Consider the following 15,482-nt stretch of genomic DNA (forward strand, 5'->3'; position numbering starts at 1 on the left):
CGAGCATTACTAAATAGTCCAGATTGCATCTAAACTTACAACTGTGCAGATGCTTCATACGTTCATAAATGGTCTAAAATGACTGTATGAGACTGATATTGGTATCGGTCGATACTCGAGTTTGCGATATCGTCATTGGACACAAAATGTACAAAGAATACAAGAACATACAAAGGAGGGTGAAGTCCTGGCGAGAACTCGACACTGACTGCCGGAGTGGAATGTGCGATTGCGCGTGCATGCGTGGAATGTTAGACAAACGCGGACCCTTGTTTGAGTGTGAACGGTACTCTGGGCATGTACACACATGCGCAAATGCAATTGTCCTGTTTGTGGATGCGGAATGCAGCAGTAAATCACCAACACAACTAGGAACTGAAAGTTAATAGTTAATGCTGTTGTGTTTTAGTTAGCTAATGTTGTTGTGTTTCAGCTAATGTTGTGTTTTAGTTAGCTAATGTTGTTGTGTGGCGGATAAAGCGGTAGATAATGGATGGATGGATGTTGTTGTGTTTCAGTTAATGTTGTGTTTTAGTTAGTTAATGTTGTTGTGTTTTGCAACTATTGTTGTTGTGTTTTAGTTAGCTAATGTTGTTGTGTTGCAACTAATGTTGTTGTGTTTTAGTTAGCTAATGTTGTTTCAACTAATGTTGTGTTTCAGCTAATGTTGTGTTTTAGTTAGCTAATGCTGTTGTGTTTCAGCTAATGTTGTGTTTTAGTTAGCTAATGTTGTTGTGTGGCGGATAAAGTGGTAGATAATGGATGGGTGGATGTTGTTGTGTTTCAGCTAATGTTGTTGTGTTTTAGTTAGCTAATGTTGTTGTTTCAACTAATGTTGTGTTTCAGCTAATGTTGTTGTGTTTTAGTTTGCTAATGTTGTTGTGTTTCAGCTAATGTTGTTGTGTTTTTGTTAGTAAATGTTGCTGTGTTTCACATAATGTTGCTGTGTTTTAGTTAATGTTTTTGTGTTTCAGCTAATGTTGTGTTTCAGTTAGTTAAAGTTGTTGTGTTTTAGTTAATGTTGTTGTGTCTCGGTTATATAATGTTGTTGTGTTTTAGTTAGTTAATGTTGTTGCATTTTAGTTAATGTTGTTGCGTTATCCTATATTTTGCACTTCAGGGCCACCATACCTGGCCCTTAATTGTGAGTCTACTAAAAAAGGAGCCCACAGGAGGCGCTGTTCTCTCGGGTCACTTGTCTTACATAATCTTAAAAAGTCATTATGGAGTCATGGAATCAATAATTCCCCCCCCCCCCCATTTAATCCCGTCTACACTGTAGCTTTAATTGCAGATTAGGATCCATTTATAAGCTGTGACTCAGCGCTGACACATAATGGCGTGAACCTGGCGTGTTTTCATTAATAACACAGCGCACTCAGGCTTGTTAAGGATAATCACTATGATGGCTCTTGTTGTCTCCTCCAAACTTGGAATGAACATTGCAACACACACACACACACACACACACACACTGGACCACCCCGCCCCAGTCCCGCCCTACGGCCCGACCCCACGGAGAACAGACACACACACAGACACACACACACACACACATACACACACACACACAGACAGCGGATCATGTGACACAAACTCTGAGACTCAGAAAGAAAAGAGACACAGAGAGTAACAGAGCCATCGATCACTGGAGCTTCTTCTTCTTCTTCTTTTTTCTTCTTCTTGTTGTTGTTTTGTCGCTGTTGTTGTTTCCTGAGCTCGGTCTCAGTGACACACAGCGCAGTCTTCTGCGTCACTTTTCCCATTTACTGCGCAGTTTTTTTTTGTTTTTTTTTTACTTTATTATTATATAAATATATATATATCCGCGAGGCTGCGTTCGAACGAGCGTCTCTGCTTCAGGAATAGACCGCGTCCTTCATCCGAGAAGTAAGTCTGTGACACTGTGTCACACACACACACACACACACACACACACACACACTGCTGTTTATTTGTTTATATGTTTGTATTTTGCTGTTTTGAAGTGGAAGTCATTGCTGTGGCTTAATTTGAACGTTGTAGTTGACTGTTAGTGAGTAATTAATAATTCATTAGATAATTAAGCCGTGTGCGCGTGTGTGTGTGTCAAAATGACCTAATTTATTTAATTTAATCTGGTAAAAAAGAAAAGAGAATTATATTGACTTGATGAATAATTATCTTAAAGTTGCTAATTATAATCATTATTATTGTTAGTGGGGAAAAGAAAGAGGGAAAAGTGGTCAAACGTAAGTATTATATTTAAATGTAAGGATTTATATATATATATGGTGATAGGTGACTTCTTTTAATGTCTTATTTTGTCCTAAATGTAACTTAGTCAAAAGTAAATAATATATTTTAATTTTAAGGATATATATATATATATGGTGATATAGTCACCTATCACCATATATATTTAAATATATATATATATGGTGATGGGTGACTTCTTATATTGTCTTATTTTGTCCAAAATGTAACTAAGTCAAAAGTAAATAATATATTTTAACTTTAAGGATGTATATATATATATATATATATATATATATATATATATATATATATATTTAAATATATATATGGTGATAGGTGACTACTTGACTACTTTTATTCTCTTATTTTGTCCAAAATGTAACTTTCTCACTTTAAAATAATACAAATAATTATTAATAATGATAATATGTGTAGTTTTGACTGAAAAACTGATTAAATAGAGTGAAACTAGTGCTGGATTGTGAAGTGAGTGAGGGGCTGTCCCTCAGTGTCACAGCATGAGTGTAATACAGTGTGTTTGACAGGTGTGTGTGTGTGTGTGTGTGTGTGTGTGTGTGTGTGTGTGTGTGTGTGTGTGTCAGATTGAGCAAACACTGAGTCACACCTGAGCGTCTCTGTCTCGTTGACAATACACATCTCTTTTCTTTTCTGTGTGTGTGTTTCTCTGTCTCTGTCTCTCCCTGTTTCCTGTGCTTTGTTTCAAGGCTGAGGCTTGCGTCACACATTCCACTTGGCATATGAAGCCCTTATCCTGTTTAGAGCCTGGAGTGAGAGGAGGGAGGGAGGGAGGGAGGGAGGGAGGAGGAAAAAGAGAGAGAGAGAGGGATGTGGATGTGGATGTGGGGGGTGGACGAGTGTGGAATGAGGCCGATCTTTCTCTTCTCTCTGACTCTCTTACTTAATACTCAGCTCCAGTCCAGAAAGAAGTTCTTTTTAGAAGAAGAAGAAAGAAAAAGTGGAGTTGACCTCTTTAATTAACACACACACACACACACACACACAAACACGCCCCAATTACTCCACCCACCCTTACACCTCTTTTCCTGAATCAACATGCTGATGTTATCTGGTGGAACAAAATGCGCAAGAGTGTGTGTGTCTGTGTGTGTGTGTGTGTGTGTGTGTGTGTGTACACAGACGCACAAACACACACACACACACACACAGTGCTCAAAGGGCAGGTCCAAAAGAACATTAGGGCTAAACATTAAACTCCTGGATGCTGAAGTTAAGGAAACAGTGTTACACACACACACACGGCTGTAAAGTTAAAAACACACACACACACACACACACACAGACGTGTGCAGTGTGTCTGTTACCGCTCTTAAACCACTGGATTGAGCCACTGTGACAGTGTCCCTCCTCCTCCACCACCTCCTCCTCCTCCTCCTCCCCATGTTTGAGGTCCATTGCAGTTTTGTCATATTTCGGGGTTGAAAAACCCACTTGGTTTTCTGTCTCTCTGTTCTTTTCCACTTCCATTTTTACATAGTTTGGGTCAGAGCGGCTGTTTTTCTTTCTTTTTGCCCTCCTTCTCCCCCCTCCTCTTATCCTTTCATTCTTATGGTAGGGAGGTGCAGGGGGGGGGGGGTCGGACAGGAAACCACAGGTCCCCTGCAGCAGCATTTGGCTTCACTCTCCTCCACCTCCTCCTCCTCCTCCTTCTCCTTCTTCTTTACACCCCGACCCATCACGCAGTGTGGAAATAATAACAGTCAGACTAAACTCTGAGGGGCTTCCTCTTCTTCTCTCTCCTTCTTCCTCTTCTTCTCTCCTGTCGTCTGGAAAGCCTCAAAACCCCCCCGCTGCGTCCTCTTGACATGTTTCTTGGTTCTTTTGTCAGCTTTTAGAGCCTCGTGTCTTTAAATGTGTGGCGACGGTGGATTCTGTTTCCTTTCCCCCCCCCCCCCTTCTCCTGGCCCCCTTCGGCTCCTCCGTGGGGTCTGCAGGCCCTGCAGGCCTCGCAGTCTGTGCTGTATGAGGTGGTAGGAGTGGGCTAAAAGGCAAGCAAAGGAAGCCAAAACACAAGAGGACGGTGGTGGAAGGGAGGGGGGGGGGGTGGGGAGGGAGGTCAAAGTCAGAGCATGTGACACGTTATTAGCCGAGGAGGAACTGGAAGTGAGGCAAGGGGGTTGAAATAAGAGAGTAGCGTAGGGAGGTACACTTTGGGGGTAAGAGACTGAAAGAATACCGGGTAGAGAGGGCAACCGAAGGGTTTTTAGAGCGATGAGAGGAACGTTTTAAATGTTTCCCACCTTGATGAGTCATCTAATTGGGATCTTAAATGAGGTTAAGATTAGCTCACTCCCTAAGGGGTGTTAAAAAATGTGACGACAATGTTGTTTCTGCGCACACTGACACTAAAAAAAAGAAGAGAGAGAAGTGAGGGCTGATAGTGTTAAAAGTGTGTGTGTGTTCTTGTACTTGCGGCATACTGAGGACCAGTGAGGGTTTTTAACCAACAAAGTGAGGTCATTTTTACAAAGTGGGGACATTTTGGCCGGTTCTCTTTTTTTTTTTTCATTGAAATCACTTCCTTAGGTTGTAAACATGCTATACTATTTTAACAGAGGTCGTCAATTTGGTACAAAAACCCTAACTCTTTTCAGTCCCAGGTGTTTCACACACTTTTTGCTCTAGGGCTCCACCTGCAGACAATTCAATACATTTACTCAAGTTACTGTATTGAATACTTTTTTTGTGTGTATTTTGTTTTTTTTAAGTACAATTTAAAGTACTTATTGACTCAAGTATTGTATTGAACCAGACAAATGATGATGTGATTAGCACCAGTACTAGCGCGTGAACATAGAGGGCGCCAAAAGTGACGTAATATATCCTGTGTCGAGCTCCAAAATAGTTTTGGATTTCTGACCCCTTGTCATATTTCTACTACCCTCACACCCCACGCAAAGTAACTAACTAACTTTTACTTAAAGTACATTTCAAATGAACTACTTTTTACATCTACTTGAGTAATATTTCATCAAGGTATTGGTACTTTTAGTTGAGTATAATATTTTAGTACTTTTTCCACCTCTGAACTACTGTACCCAGTAGTTGTTTACAGACGTCATTCATGAAGTAGATTTTTGTAATTGTGTTGATTTATAAAGTGGAAATGCCGGTCCTCACTTTGTCAGCACTTTTACCTGGTCCTCAGTATGCGGCAAGTACAAGAACATATGTGTGTGTGTGTGTGTGTGTTGCGGCATGTTTTTTGGACCAGGCTGTTGTCTGGAGGTTTCTGGTCTCTCTGGTGATCTCATCTTCTCCAGCCTGTTGCTATTAGGCTGCATGTGTGTGTGTGTGTGTGCATGTGTGTGTTTGAATGTGTGTGTGTGTATTTTTAAGTGTGTGTGTGTGTGTGTGTGTGTGTGTGTGTGTGCGCGCGTCTGTAATAATTCAGTCCCGGCGTGATTTAGTGTGTGTATTCTGTCGAGCTAGCAGAAAAGTCGGCGTGCGGCTGCGAGTGTGTGTGTCTGTGTATAAGTGTGTGTGTGTGTGTGTGTGTGTGTGTGGTTGATTCGGTGGCCAGCAGCTCCAAGCCACAATATTTTCCCCTTCAGTCATGTTGTTTTATATCATTCATAGAGAGGCAGAGAAAACCAGTGCGAGGTTTAGATAAATACAGTAGTGAAGACGATTGTCGAGCAGCAGAGTGTGGACGACGATGGGCTGGAGAGAGAGAGCGTGATGATGTAGGACGTGTTTGCAGAGTGGGTTGGGGTAGAGCACACACACACACACACACACACACACAGTAGCTCCTCTGACCTGGAAGGACAATATTTGCAGACCACACTTGACATGCACAAACACACACACACACACACACACACACACACACCCACATGTAGTGCGTAGGCAGCAACAACACATGCACTGGCTACTTATTTACCAAAAAGGTGCAGTTCACACTGGTTCTTCTGCCTCAGAGAGAGTTTGTCCGATCACACAAAATCACTTTGACCCCTATAACTGTATCGATTTTGTTCACCAGGCAATATAAATATCTTCATCTAAAAATTCTCAATTTACCCATTAAATGCAGCTCTAGATCCAGACGGGAATAAATAAGCTCCAGCTGCAGCTGCAGGTTGACTGGGAGCTCCTGAGGCTGCACGGTCTGTGGTGGTGTGGTGGTAATGTCGGAACTCCTATTCAATTAATTTGACTCTAAATCATTGTATTAGTTTTATTAGGATCCGCCCTCATGGGGGAAATTTGGTCAAAATGCTGCCTGATTACTCTCCTGGTGGTAAACCGTCATGTGTTTATTACATTATATTACATTTAAAAACAAATGAAGACGGTTTGTTTGGCCCCGTGTGACCTTCAAGTGGAGGATAAAGCGGTGGATGACGAATGAGTTAAGGAAAAAACAGCATCGATTATTTGCCAATTTCGGGTAAATTTCATTTTTTTTCCATTAGTGACGTTCAGAAAAGGCCATTTTCAGACAAAAACTGTCTGTAAAGTCCACATATTTTTGTCCTGGTCGTTGTTAGAGTGCAGTGTAAGATTCTTTGTTTTCTCACGTCTTGAATGATGAAAGATGAAACGTTTCATTCATACATGCACTCTTAGAAATAAGGGTTCCAAAAGGGTTCTTCTACAAGGGCTGAGGTTCTACCTGGAACCATTTGCTTCTGAAAAACCCTTTCCCGAAAAAAAAGGGTTTTTCAAGGGTTCTTGGTAACACTTAATGGTTTCAGCAAGAACCATTTTGATCCAGAGAAACCTTTAAAACCCCTTTCCTGAATAAAGGGTTTTAAAAGGGTTCTTGGTAACACTAAGGGTTCTCCTATGAGGACAAGCTGAAGAACCTTATATGGTTCTACTTAGCACTTTTACTTGTACAGCCTCTCTGTGCGTCTTATCTCCGATGCCATAAATCAACGTCACTCTCCGTTGTTACCTGGAGAGAGACACAGAAACAATAGCTCATGTCAGGTGAAGTCTGACTGGAACGGTGTGTTCCCATGACGACTTTTGTTCTTCGAAGGACTTTCATGTTCTCTATGCTGGGGTGTTTTTTTTTTTTTTACTTCCCAGTATCTGTGAGAAATGACGTCAGATAACGAGGCTAAAGTCTAAAAGCTATTTACAGCATGTGTCACTCGCAAGCCTCGTGCACTTTTAAAGAGCTTTCCAACCGACCTACACGCTGAAAAATGTTTGGAACGAGTCCATAACTCAAGCGAAAACAAACTTGTTTTTCATATTTTCACTGATTTTCACATCACTATTATCAAGTATAGTGTGTTTTTATACGTTTGACGACAGCATGGCGACCTGTAAGGCCAACGATGATGTCAAATCAGTTCTACATCACACAAAAAAAGAAAATTTGAAAGTAATTTTCATCTGTTTATGCACCGACCTCGACTTACAGGTGTTCAAAACACATTTATAATTCATCATTCATCTTTCTCCCGGCGTCTGATATGAACAAAGAACACCTCAGTGTCAAGTGACTGGGGATTTCCACTGATTTTCCAACACACACACACACACACTTCTCTTTACTTCTTAAGTGACCTTTGACCTTTTTTATTTTTTTTTATTTATTTTGCTGTTTCATGTTCGCTTTGTGCTTCATAACCGCACTGATGTGTGTGTGTGTGTGTGTGTGGATCACAGCCACAATGGAATAAACGCTTGACCTCGAGTTGAACTGCAGCACAATAAAAACCCGGATTAGAAAAAACACACACACACACACCCTCAATCACATTCGTACACACACACACACACACAGTCCTCGTTTCCCCCCCAACACACACACACACACACACACACAGTCCTCGTTTCCCCCCCAACACACACACACACACACACACACAGTCCCCACCTGCCTTCAGTCTCTTTGTTTCTTCAGAGCCGAGTGAAGGGCGAGGCTTTAGTCGTCATGTTCACACCCTTCCTGACCCTGCAAGTACGCATCCTGCTCTTCCATTGGTTCACTCCCCATCTGGACTTGTGCATGTGTGTGTGTGTGTGTGTGTGTGTGTGTGTGTGTGTGTGTGTGTGTGTGTGTGTGTGTGTGTGCGACTAGGGCGTGACGGGCCTCTGTTCCTGCCATTTGTTAATAATTAAAGGCTAACTTCGTCTCCAGCTTGTGGACTTTAATCAGCTCTGTCTCACACACTCACACACTCACACACACTCACTCACTCCCTGAGGGTACATTCTTTGACAGTTTGTGTTGCCTTAATGCTCTGGTGATCTCTCACACACACACACACACACACACACACAGAGATATAAACACACTCGTTCTAACCCCTAACCCTTTCAAAAAGTCATCGCCGCTGCACCTGGTTATTACAAAGACGAGGTAACAGGAACCACCTTTGAAATCACTCGCTCACTTCTGATCCAAATACCAGACCGGGCCTCTCAGTACCTGTACCTGAGGTCCTCAAAACCTGCTCCTAACACGGCAGAAACCCAACGGTTTTAAGCGCCGTGAACCTGAATGTACGGACCAGATTTGTGTTTGTGCTAACGCGACAAAAACACAGATCGGACGAGTGAGAAACCGGAGCTCTTCTTCTGTGGGAGATAGCGAAAGCAGAGAGGGAGGAGCAGGTGTGTCGATCGAGACACACACACACACACACACACACACATAAATATGGCTTTTGTCTGAGACACTCCCTGGGTTTTTTTGGCGATTACTTTTAATGACTTCACAAGGTGTGTGTGTGTGTGTGTGTGTGTGTGTTTGCGTGCAAGCGGCAAAAACTACTAAACAAGTTTAGAAATAAAGCCACCGTATGGGCCACTATATGTGTGTATGTATATACATACATATATATAAATATATATGTATGTGTGTGTGTGTATATATGTGTACATATATGTGTGTATATATATTTGTGTATATATGTGTGTATACGTGTATGTATATGTGTGTATATATAGTATGTGTGTGTGTATGTGTATATATTTATGTATGTATATATGTATATATAGTATGTGTGTATATATGTATATGTGTGTGTGTGTGTGCGTATATGTGTGTATATATATACACACATATATACTGTATATATGTGTATATATGTATGTATGTATATATGTTTGTGTATATATGTGTATATGTATGTATGTATATATATATATATATATACACACATATATACTGTATATATGTGTGTATATGTGTACATATATATTTAGATCAAAACAAGGCAACATGTACGTACTACTTCCAATATTATATGATACTTGATACCATTCTACATAAGATTACAGCCAATAATGACAAAAATAATTAAATAACCAACCCACACACAAAGAGCAAAGCAAAAATTGTGTATCCCAACATTGTTTTTGTATGAAAAATTAAAATATCCTTCCACTAAATTCACAATAATGAAGCTGTTGCACCACAGTCACCTTACAGTCTGCCTCACCACGCTGGAACCTTTGCTTTGCTAACCCCTGCTGGCCATTATTGGAGGAACGATAGAGGAAAGAGTGTTAAATGCATTGTTTTCTTTGACATTGTGTGTATTCACATGTGGGTGATGGTGTGTGTTTTTCCTCTGCAGGAGCCTGCCCTGTGCAGCCATGCTGATGTATGATTACCCTCTGAAGACAGACATGGAGACGGTGAGGCAGGCATCATGTGTGTGTGTGTGTGTGTGTGTGTCAATGTAGAACTGGGTGTGTGTGCATGCATGTGTGTGTGTTTTGAGTGCTCTCATCATGTCCGGGCATGTTTTTTGATGCCATACACTACAGTATATCTGACCTACAACACACACGCACGCACACACACACACACACACACACACACACACACACACACACACACTGCTGCTACGTGTCTAGACAGAGTGGTTCCCACATTCCGTGTCTTCCTGGACCAACAGGCTGCCGTACAGTGGACATTTGCATACAATACACACACACACAGCATTCTAACGAACACATTGTTTGTGTGGCTGAAAACATGTTTTCTAACTCTTATATCCTCGCTCTCTCCCTCGCAGTCATTCTACTCATCGTTGGTGAAAACCCCAGAGCCGTACAGAGTCATCTTCCCCCACCCGGCCCCCCTCTACCACACACACATGCACGCCTTCAGCCAGTCCCACACCCCCAGCAACCCCACACACACCCAGCAGCTGGAGCCAGTGGACCTGTCTCTCAGCAAGCGCTCGTCCTCCTCCTCCGCCTCCTCCTCGGCGTCCTCCTCCCCTCCCTGCTCCAGCGCCTCCTCCCCGGCCTCCTCGCGCAGCTCCCCGCCGTCGCCTCACAGCGCGGCGAGCCGCGCCTCCCCGCGCTGCTCGCCACCGCACTCGCAGCTGCGCTCGTCCCCCGCGCACGCCGTGCCGCCGCCGCCCACGGCCTCGCTGCCCTACCCGACCATGATGGCGCCGCTCATCAGCTTGGGCTCCGGGGTCATCCAGGGGTCAGGGGTCATGGTGTCTCCGGTCACGGTGCCGCTGTCCGTCCTCTACCCGTCGGCGCTGCACCTGCCCCAGTCGATACTGGTGAGCCAGCCGGTCAGCTGTGACGACGGGCGCCATCGGAGACGAGAGCACAAAACAAGTGAGACTTCAGATTAAGTTCATTTATGGATACATGTCCTTTTTTTTTGTTTTCACGAAAAAATATATCATCATATAAATTTCACGACATATTTTAGCCTAACATCATAAACCAAGGATGTGGAGAAATCATTTTATATGTATTTTACTCAAATATTCTTACAAACACAGTTTTAATACACTGAAAAAAAAGGTTGTTTGGACCTAAAAAATAGTGTTAATAACTGCTGATAAAAACTCGGTTCTGTTTGCTAATTATTTCTGAGAAGAAAGCACTCAATAAATATCTCTAAGACAAAAATAAACACGCTGAATTGTAAGTATATCGAAGTGCTAAATGCTGTTTTTCCATCTCTTCAGTTCACTCTGTGAAGTCCCACGAGCTGAGAGCCGATGCCCACGACCTGCACAAGCCGATCAAAATGGAGCCGTGCCCCGAGCTCGTCCACGACCCGCACAGCGGCCACGACATGAAGCCGTCCGTCATCAGGATACCACATGAATACGAGTAAGAAACCGCAAACGACAGCGCGCATGTGCGCGCACACACGCACGCACGTGCGCTAACAGATTATGAAAGAGCGTTTCACAAGTGTCTGCTGCAGAGCTTCCTCTTTGACTTTATATGGAAGTGGTTTTAAAGCCGCCGTCCATATTTATTCCTTTTTTTTAAATAACTGCAGTAACACGGAGAGGGCTGGGTATCGAATATTTTTCACAGGAGAGTTTGTCTACTCTCCGGTCTGTGTTGCTAATTTATATATATATGTGTATATATGTATGTATATATATATGTATGTGTATATTTGTGTGTATATATATACATGTGTGTATTTATGTATATATATATACTTATATATACATATACGTGTGTGTGTATATATATATATATATACATATACATATCCAAATATACATGTGTATATACATATACACACATATACAAACATATATACATGTATATGTGTATGTATGTTATCATATATATATACATACATATACATATATACACATACATATATATATATACATGTCCATATATACATTTGTATATACATATACACACACATATATACAAACATGTATACATGTATATATGTATGTATGTGTATATATATACATACATATACATATATATATACATATATACACACATATATATACATATATATACACACATATATATACAAACATGTATATATGTATATGTATACATACATATATGCACACACTTTGGTCTTCGAAACAATTATTTCTACATAAATTCTTACATAAATTCTGCAAACGACAACAACATTCTTATTAACTATGCAAAACTGAAAATGCTATAATAGTGTTTTATTTACGATGTATATGCACAAATAAAAATAGCCTATATATCGCCGAGCAAATAACACACGACGACAAAGCTGTTTGTCTAAAATCCACAGGCAGAAAAGGCCCGTGATTTACTGCTGTATATAAAACAACACCATGTATGGCCGGCCCACGACTCGTTGTCAGTGTAAAGATTTAAGATAGTTGTTGCAAATTGTTGTGCAACTCCAGTCCAGTTGGCCGTTCCTGGCACTTTACACAACAATGATATCATTGCACATGTTTGCATCGGGCCTGTCGTCAGCTGCTCTCAGCAGGCTTTTATCTGTTTTTGCTGGTACGTTGCTCAAACTCTTTAGGTCAAAGTCTCTCTTTTTGCATTCACACAAACACTTCAGGTCTTCAGGAGGAGGAGGAGGAAAAAAATCCGGAATAATTGGACCGTGTCTGCTGTGTCTTATCACAAAACACACTGCACAAACACTGGGAACGTGTGCACGCTGGCAGTCAGGAGTCAGTGTGTCTGCTGCCTTTTTTCCTACAGATGTTAACTTAACTTAAAAAGAAAAAAGATGAAAACGATTAAGTAAACAGTAACAGAGCGGTTAAATATAAACACACACACAGTATGATCACGTGACTGGATTCCTCTGTGTGCTCTTTTATTGTCTTATTTCCTCTCTTACGTCTCATTGCAGCGCTTGAATTAAGCTCGAGTTCACATCAGTCATCTTGTCACCTTCTACATTCCATCTCTCCTTTCTTTTTCCTCCTTCCTTCATTTATTTATTGATTCATTTTTCAGCTCATTGTCCGTAATCTTTCGTTCCTTTTCCCTTCCTTCCTTGCTTCACGCTTCATCGTCTGCAGAGTCACAGTGTTTCCTCGGCGAGAAATGAAAGCGGGTTAAAGTATGTGATAGTTGCCAGTTAGTTCATTACGTTGTTGCCCCACCCTCACACGCACGCACACACACACACACACGCACACGCACACACACATGCACAATAGCTGTTAGGCGAAACCATGAAACAAGTGGGTGTGTGTGCGTTTCATCACTCATCCTTTCAAAACACCTTCACTGAACAATGTAAATAGTCTTTATATGTATATGGCAAGTGTGTAAACATGTATGATTGTGTGCGTGTGTGTGTGTGTGTGTGTGTGTATTTGTTGCCTCTTTAGGGCATAAACACTGACCTAAAATAGACCAAAACCTGGTCCTTTCTGGTCAATCCTAGTGAGTTAAGGTTTGAATTGTGGTTAAGTTAAAGTTATGGTTAGACATTAACTGGTTATTTAACCAGTTACTTTGTATCGGCTGTCCAAATGAATAAAGCTGTGTGTGTGTGTGTTCTTGTATTTGCAGCATACTCAGGACCAGTGAGGGTTTTTAACCAACAAAGTGAGGTCATTTTTACGGAGTGAGGACATTTTGGCCGGTCCTCACTTTGTTTTCATTGAAATCACTTCCTTAGGATGCTATACTCAATTTGTCAAAAAAAATAAAAAAATAAAATAAAATAAATTTTGGACGACATAGTATAGTATGACTTTTTTGTAAAATTTTGGACCAAAATTTTTTTTAATACTTTTTGTCAAATTTTGGACCAACATTTTTTCTTCAACTTTTTGTCAAATTTTGGACCAAATTTTTTTTTTCAACTTTTTGTCAAATTTTGGACCAAAAATCTTGGGTCAAATTTTTTTTTCAAATTTTGGATGACATAGTATAGTATGACGTTTTTGTCAAAATTTGGACCAAACATTTTCTGTCAAAGATTTTTTAAACTTTTGGATGACATAGTATAGTAAGACGTTTTCGTCAAATTTTGGACCAAAAATTTTGGGTCAAATTTTTTTTTCTAATTTTGGACCAAACCTTTTTGGTCAAAGATTTTTTCAAATTTTGGACAACAGTATAGTATGATGTTTTTGTCAAATTTTGGACCCAAAATTTTTGGTCAAATTTTTTTTTACATTTTGGTCGACATAGTATATAGTATGACGTTTATGTAAAATTTTGGACCAAAAAAAAAAAAAGGTTTTCCAGCCCTTTTTGCTCTGGGGCTCCACCTGCAGACATTTTATGGTACTCCAACCAGTAGTTCTTTGTAGATGTCATTCATGAAGTAGATATTTGTAATTGATTTATAAAGTGGAAATGCTGGTCCTCAGTGTGCAGCAAGTACAAGAATGTGTGTGTGTGTGTTTGTGGGGGATTTTCTGCACATTCCTCTATGCAGAACTGATGTGAGCGATTTGTATTTCAACACTCGACACCTGCTCCCAACTGCCACTTACACACACCCACACATGCATTAACACACACACACACACACTTTAATGAAGACTCTCGACGTGCAGACAGATATCTCCTTTTTCCTCCCTCTGTTTTTTCTTTTTTTCCGACCTATCAAACACTTGAAAACCGCTTCTCCCTACAAGTCACTGAGACTCTTTTGTGTTAGAAACCTTATCTGTTGAACTTGGGTGTGTGTGTGTGTGTGTGTGTGATTTAGAAAGATTGTGGCAAAAGTTGCTTCTACCGTTACACGTTTTCCCGTGTTAATTCGGCTTCACGACACAGAAATGATTCATATCGAGTTCCATCGAGTGAATAGCTGAACGGTGAAATAACGACGACAAGAATGCAGGGTGGTGGTGGTGGTGGGGGGGGGACAAAGCAAAGGCGCGGCAGACTGGAAAAGGCGGGAGGTATTTTTTTTTTTCCGACGTCACAACGTTGTTATTGCGTCGGAGAGAAGCTGAAATTAAACTCCAGTGTACGTTCAGATTTATGACTTCCTGGAAGAGGCGAGTGCTGCGTGACACCCACACCTCTGTAGGTGAAATTAAAGAGTCTTAAATCAAGTACAAATCACTTGAGGACTCTTAAATACTGAAGGTTTCCTTTGCTCAGGTGCAACATGAGTGAGACTGGTTAATAATGAGGGTGTTCGACATCTGAGGTTCAGCTAAATGACGCCATTTGAGTGAGGAAAATGGAATTGTGTTGAATTTTGTGTTGAGTTTTCATAACTCTGTGCATAGAACCTTCTGTACCTGAGGAGATACCTGTGTGGTCAACTCATTTCCTCTCTCAAATCCCTTTAAAATACACATTTTAAAGGGATTTTTTTTATAATTCAAAACCTTCTAATGTGGTATAATCTTTCAGGTTCTTATTTTATTTTACTTTTATTGTTTTATTCAGTTCTGTTTTATAATCTTACCACCAATGCTTTTGTTTTCCTTTAATTGTTTCAGCTCTAATTTTAATGATTATCTTTTTTCTCTCTCTCTCTCTCTCTCTCTCTTAGGGGAAACAAT

The 15,482-nt window shown here is 40.9% G+C and overlaps 1 protein-coding gene across 1 annotated transcript in view; it reads left to right on the forward strand.

Annotated features, from left to right (window-relative positions):
- The first annotated feature begins 1,597 nt into the window (after nucleotides 1-1,597).
- klf3 (Kruppel like factor 3 (basic)) overlaps nucleotides 1,598-15,482 on the forward strand; it is a 16,370-nt gene continuing 2,485 nt past the window's right edge. Inside the window, exons 1-5 of the mRNA XM_083909756.1 lie at nucleotides 1,598-1,890; nucleotides 9,828-9,888; nucleotides 10,272-10,833; nucleotides 11,193-11,340; nucleotides 15,473-15,482. The exon at nucleotides 15,473-15,482 is cut by the window's right edge and continues 157 nt beyond it. Of these exons, the coding sequence (XP_083765882.1) occupies nucleotides 9,847-9,888; nucleotides 10,272-10,833; nucleotides 11,193-11,340; nucleotides 15,473-15,482 (762 nt within the window). The 5' untranslated portion in view covers nucleotides 1,598-1,890; nucleotides 9,828-9,846. The remainder of the gene's footprint in view (nucleotides 1,891-9,827; nucleotides 9,889-10,271; nucleotides 10,834-11,192; nucleotides 11,341-15,472) is intronic.

Source organism: Microchirus variegatus (assembly GCF_963457635.1).
Source record: "Microchirus variegatus genome assembly, chromosome: 23".
In the NCBI taxonomy this organism is placed as follows: domain Eukaryota; kingdom Metazoa; phylum Chordata; class Actinopteri; order Pleuronectiformes; family Soleidae; genus Microchirus; species Microchirus variegatus.